This window comes from Chrysochloris asiatica, unplaced genomic scaffold (genome assembly GCF_000296735.1).
Source record: "Chrysochloris asiatica unplaced genomic scaffold, ChrAsi1.0 scaffold00120, whole genome shotgun sequence".
NCBI lineage: Eukaryota > Metazoa > Chordata > Mammalia > Afrosoricida > Chrysochloridae > Chrysochloris > Chrysochloris asiatica.
In genome coordinates this window covers 6,902,635-6,907,929 of record NW_006408638.1, presented here as the reverse complement: position 1 = coordinate 6,907,929, position 5,295 = coordinate 6,902,635, and the positions used below count along the sequence as shown (strand labels likewise).

Genomic DNA, 5,295 nt, shown 5'->3' with positions numbered 1-5,295 from the left:
GTAGGACGCAGTCATGGCTCCTCTGAGATTCTAATGAAAGCTATGTAAATCCCAAGAAAGCTATGTAAGTCCCAGCCTTTGCACAATTCCAAGGGGTCTGACAGACTTCTTAGAACCATCGGATAACCTCCTCCTCCCCAGAAGGATTTACAGGTCCCAGATAACGAGCCCAAGTCCAATGGTCTAAACCGAGGAGATGGTCCGACTCCAAGTCTTGACCCCGATCCAAACCGCTGCTGTGGAGCCTTAGAGCTGTAACCAAAACAAAGGAATTCAGCTCACACCCGGAATTCCAAAAGGGTACCCCCTGGCCAAAGAGGCACCCACAGCCGCTGAGCAGCGACCAAATCCGATGCAAAATGAGGGGTGGAAAATGTGGGCTTCTTGGATTACCGCCCAAATTTTAGGACGGTCAACGGTCATTTCCAAAGAAAGGTTCAACGTCAGTGCTTGAAGAGCTGTTTGAAGCAGGGTTTCCTGAATGTTCTGGGAACCGAAGAGAAAGGGGGACGCGGCAGCGGAAGAAGGAGATCCTAATATTTTCATTTGAGTCCACGAAACACAAAGCAAACATCTACTAAAAGACACCAAAGCCCGAAACCCACCGACCAGCCCGCACAGAGAGCGCGGGAGCTGGACGACAAAGCGCGAAGACCTTTGGATCCTGTAGTCCCTCACTTGGCCCTCGCCGGAAAGCTAGAAAACTGGAAACCGCCTGGTGACTACAACTCCCAGAGGGCAGCGCGCCTCGCGACGCTCACAGTCCCGCATCAAAAGAACTGGTCCAGAACTGTATCCCTAAACCCAAGCTTCCACGCTTCACAAGGCAACTATATAATTGGGTTCGGTGGACTAAAGTTTGGGACCCAGAAGTAGAGGCCGCCTTACCTTCTCCGGGAGGCAAAGCCGCGTCGACGCGCGCCACCGCCATACTTCCCGCTTACTAATAATACCAAGCAACCGTCCTCCAGCCGCTCTAGTGGAGCTTGTAGTCAGGAGAGAGCCGGGAACTACGACTCCCAGGATGCACAGCACTCACACGACCTAATTGGCTGTTTAAACATAATGAAGCAAAACCAACATTGGAAATTGACTTGTAATGAGCTCGGGAGTTCACTCATTTGACAGATGCGTGAATAGCACTATTAGATAATCATTTCATGCTCCTTTTCTAGGTGTTTGAGAAATTTGACACTTTTTACCTGGTGTGGCGCTGTAGGTAATGCACTACAAGTTTGACGGTTCAAATTCACCAGCCGCTCGTTGGAAACCCTATACAAAGTCGCTATGAGTTGGAACCCACTCGACGGCACTTAACAGCAACAACAAAACCATCTAGGTGATTATAAAGACGCTACTTAAAGTAATTTAAAAGCCCATTATCTGAAATCTTACGGGGGACTTCCTCATTTTGATTGAAACTATTTTGTTGTGGTAATCAAATGGATACATTTTATCAAAAATTAATTAAATAAAGCATACTGAAGTAGAAGGTTTTTTTTGTTTGTTTGTTTTTACATTACAATATTTTTGTTGTTCTTTTATGTTGGGGGCGGTTATTGCTTGAGTAGTTGTTCTCAAATATTCAACAGAACTTTTGACTGGGACTATGAATCCAGAATTTTTCCAGAAATTTTTTACAAAAGAAGTTGAAAGTGTATATAGTCTCCAAACTCAAGAATTACACTGTGAAGTTGGAAAAGAGTAGGCTCACACTTTTAATAGACTTGTTAAATGGTATGCACAGTCACTGTACCAAAAATAATTGGTAGATGCTGTATCATTATAAGAGATACCATATAATCAAGAACAGATCGTGCTGAAGGAAGAAGTCCAAGCAACACTGATGACACTGGGCTCCAGGAATTGACAGAATACAAATTGAAATTTTTCAACAAATTGATATCACACTAGTGATGCTTACTCATCTATGTCAAGAAATTTAGAAGACAGCTACCTGGTCAACCGACTGGAGGACATCCATATTGTGCCCATCCAAAGAAAGGTGACCAAATGGAATATGGGAATCATCTAACAATATCACTAATATTACATGTAGGAAAAATTTTGCTGAAGATAACTCAAAAATAATTGTAGCAATACATTGACTGGGAGCTGTCAGAAATTCAAGCCAGATTCAGAAGAGGACATAGAATGAGGGATATCATGGCTGACATCAGATGGATCTCGGCTGGAAGCAGAGAACAGCAAAAAGATGTTTACTTAAGTGATTAACTTTGCAGTCTAGGAGCAGAGGTCCCTGGGAACATCAAGGGAGAAGAGCAGAGAGTGGGACCCTACCCAGAGAAGCAGTGATGCCAGAGATGGAGGCAGAGACAATGACATGGAGAGATGGAGCAGCTGGGGACTTTAGACCCAGACAGGGAGAGAGGCTGTATGCTGACGACCGAGGGGTAGGGGGGCAGGCTTGCAGGTTATACCCTGTATAGTTGATGATGCATGGAGGGGATTGTAATCATGGCAATGAAACGATATACAATAGGATGAATGTAAAGCTCATGTTCTCCCATGTAAACTATCACATAATTCACAATAAAACACTTTTTTAAAAAAAGATGTTTACTTGTGCTTTATTGACTACACAAAGGTTTTCGACTCTGTGGATCATGACAAACTGGATAACATTGCGAAGAATGGGTATTCTAGAACAATTCATTGTGCTCATGAGGAACCTGTACATAGACCAAGAGGCAGTCCTTCACCATACTTATTTGTGTTCGGGTTGTATCCCTTTACTGTACATATTTGATTTGTATGCTAAACAAATAATCTGAGAAGCTTGATTATATGAAGAAAAACATGGCATCAGGATTAGAGGAAGAGTCATTAACAACTAGCAATATGCAGATGACACAACCTTGCTTGCTGAAAGCAAAGTGGACTTGAAATACTTACTGATAAAGATTAAATACTATAGCCATTACAGTGGATTGCACCTCCCTGTAAAGAAAATGAAAATCCTCATAACTGGACCAATAACATCATGATAAATGGAGAAAAGATCGATGTTGCCCAAGACTTCAATTTACTTGGATCCACAATCAATGCTTCTGAAACCAATGGTCAAGAAATCAAAAGACTTATTGCATTTGGAAAATCTGCTGCAAAAGACCTCTTGAAAGTGTTAAAGAGCAAAGATGTCGCTTGATTCAAGTCATAATAGTTTTTGTCCATTGAGGCTTTAATTTGTTTGTATGTATGACATCCCTAAAAAAACGAATCCCAGGATTTTCTCTCCAGTGCACTGCCATCTTGATTCCTCATGGTCCATGATACCAGCTGAGTGAAACCAAATTGATGAGACAGCAGCAGATTATTCTGCCACTATTCTAGGTCCTTAGCTGCACATCATTTCATGAGCTGATCATATCACATTTGTTTAACCTGCCTGTGAGGTTCATAATAATTTCCCTAGCTCTATGATCATCAATGATTTCAAATTCACTAATATAACCATGCTTCATCATCACAGTCGGGAACCAGATGATGACTTGTGAGTACAGTCAGACAAGAACCTGGCATTTGCCCCTTTTCCCAGAATTACTGATGCTCTTAAGATCATCAGCCAGGATGTTCATGTGCACCATGATGGCAGCATGGAAAGATGGTGGAAAGCATCCATCATATTTTTAATTGCCACATATGCCTGTGAAAGTTGGACAATGAATAAGGAAGACTGTACAAGAATTGCTGTGTTTGGATTATGGTGTTAGCAAAGAATATTGAAAGTGCCATAGACTGCCAGAACAACAAACAAATCTGTCTTAGAAGAAGTACAGCCTCAACTAATGATCTTGCCTGTAAACCTTCACTCAATTCACAATAAAAAGTAAAAATTTTTTAAAAAGGGACACAATCAGAGATATATAGCTGTAGTCTGAAAATAAATAAAATCACATTTAAATTTTAAAAAGAAGTACAGCCAGAATGCTCCTTAGAAACAAGGATGGCCACTTTGTCTCTTATACTTTGGTCATATTATCAGGAAGGACAAGTTCCCTAGAGAAGAACATCATGTTTGGTAATGTAAAGAGTCAACAAAAAAGAGGAAGGCCCCCAACGAAATAGATTGGCACAAAGGCAGCCGCAACAGGCTCAAGCTTAACAATTGTGAGGATGAGCTTAAAAGTTGAGTATACTCTAAAGAAATTCAGGAGCAAACAGTTAAAAAGACAGGGCATAGGCTTCAGATGGTAGTGAAACTGCTTGTAGGGACAGAATACATTAAGGGAGCTTCCACTTTTTTTTTTTTTTTTAACTTTTTATTGTGAATTGAATGAAAGTTTGCAGAGCAGATCATCAATTTTACATTACACAGATCATATATGTTGCTTCATTACATGGTTGCAATCCCTTCCGTGTACCAACAGTTAGCAGTATTTAGCTCTATTCAATTTAACTATTGCATTCCTCCCTGTGTCTCCTGCTACCTTCATCTTTCCTCTGCTAACCTCCCTCTTGTTGTATATTGCCTGCCCTGTCACCCATGTTAACAAGCTAACCCTCTAGTCTGTGAATTATTTTCCCTCCACCTACCCCACCCCCATAACCATCATAACTTTTATCAAAAACCTTTTTTTTTTTTACTTTTTACAAAATTGGTCTCACACAATATTTGCCTTTTTGTGACTAATTTCATTCAGCATAATGTCTTCCAGGTCCAACCATGTTGTGAGGGGGTTAACAGATTCATCATTATTTTTCAACGTTTGATAGTATTCCATTGCGTGTATGTACCAAAGTTTAACCATTCTTGTGTTGATGGGTGTTTAGATTATCTACATCTTTGTGATGTCTCTGGTAGACAGGCATATTGAAGGTTCCTGTTTTAATCCATATACATTACTGTCATTTTTCTGTGTTTTGTAGTGCTGCTGGATTCTTTGTTCTACATAATTTTCTGTGCTGAGTTCAGTTTATTTGTGGGTTTTCATTTTCATTTCTGATGTGTTAATGTTTTTTAAATCTTTCTGATTTTCTTCTTTTTATTTTTGTGTGTGGGTTATTATTTTTCTTTGAGGTTACCCTGTAATCTATTACTTTTTCCCCTGCTCAAAACTGCCTGTTTTATCTTGAAATGTACTTGAATTCCTTGCCATTTGAAAGTTCTGTGTCTACAGGGTAGGGGACAGACACATCATAGTTCGGGTGTTAGGGAGGGCAATACACAAGAAGGGGGAGGGGTTGGAAGAACAAGGTAGATAGGGGAACACTGAAACAGGTTTGCATGGGCTAAATGGGGCAGAGGTAAATAGTGATGCATGCTTAACCTTG

The 5,295-nt window shown here is 40.6% G+C and overlaps 1 protein-coding gene across 1 annotated transcript in view; it reads right to left on the bottom strand.

The window, feature by feature from the left end:
* The window catches only part of CEP97 (centrosomal protein 97kDa), a 60,170-nt gene extending 59,239 nt beyond the window's left edge, over positions 1-931 (bottom strand). Inside the window, exon 1 of the mRNA XM_006868623.1 lies at positions 889-931. Within this exon, the coding sequence (XP_006868685.1) occupies positions 889-931 (43 nt within the window). The remainder of the gene's footprint in view (positions 1-888) is intronic.
* Between the last annotated feature and the right edge of the window lie 4,364 nt (positions 932-5,295).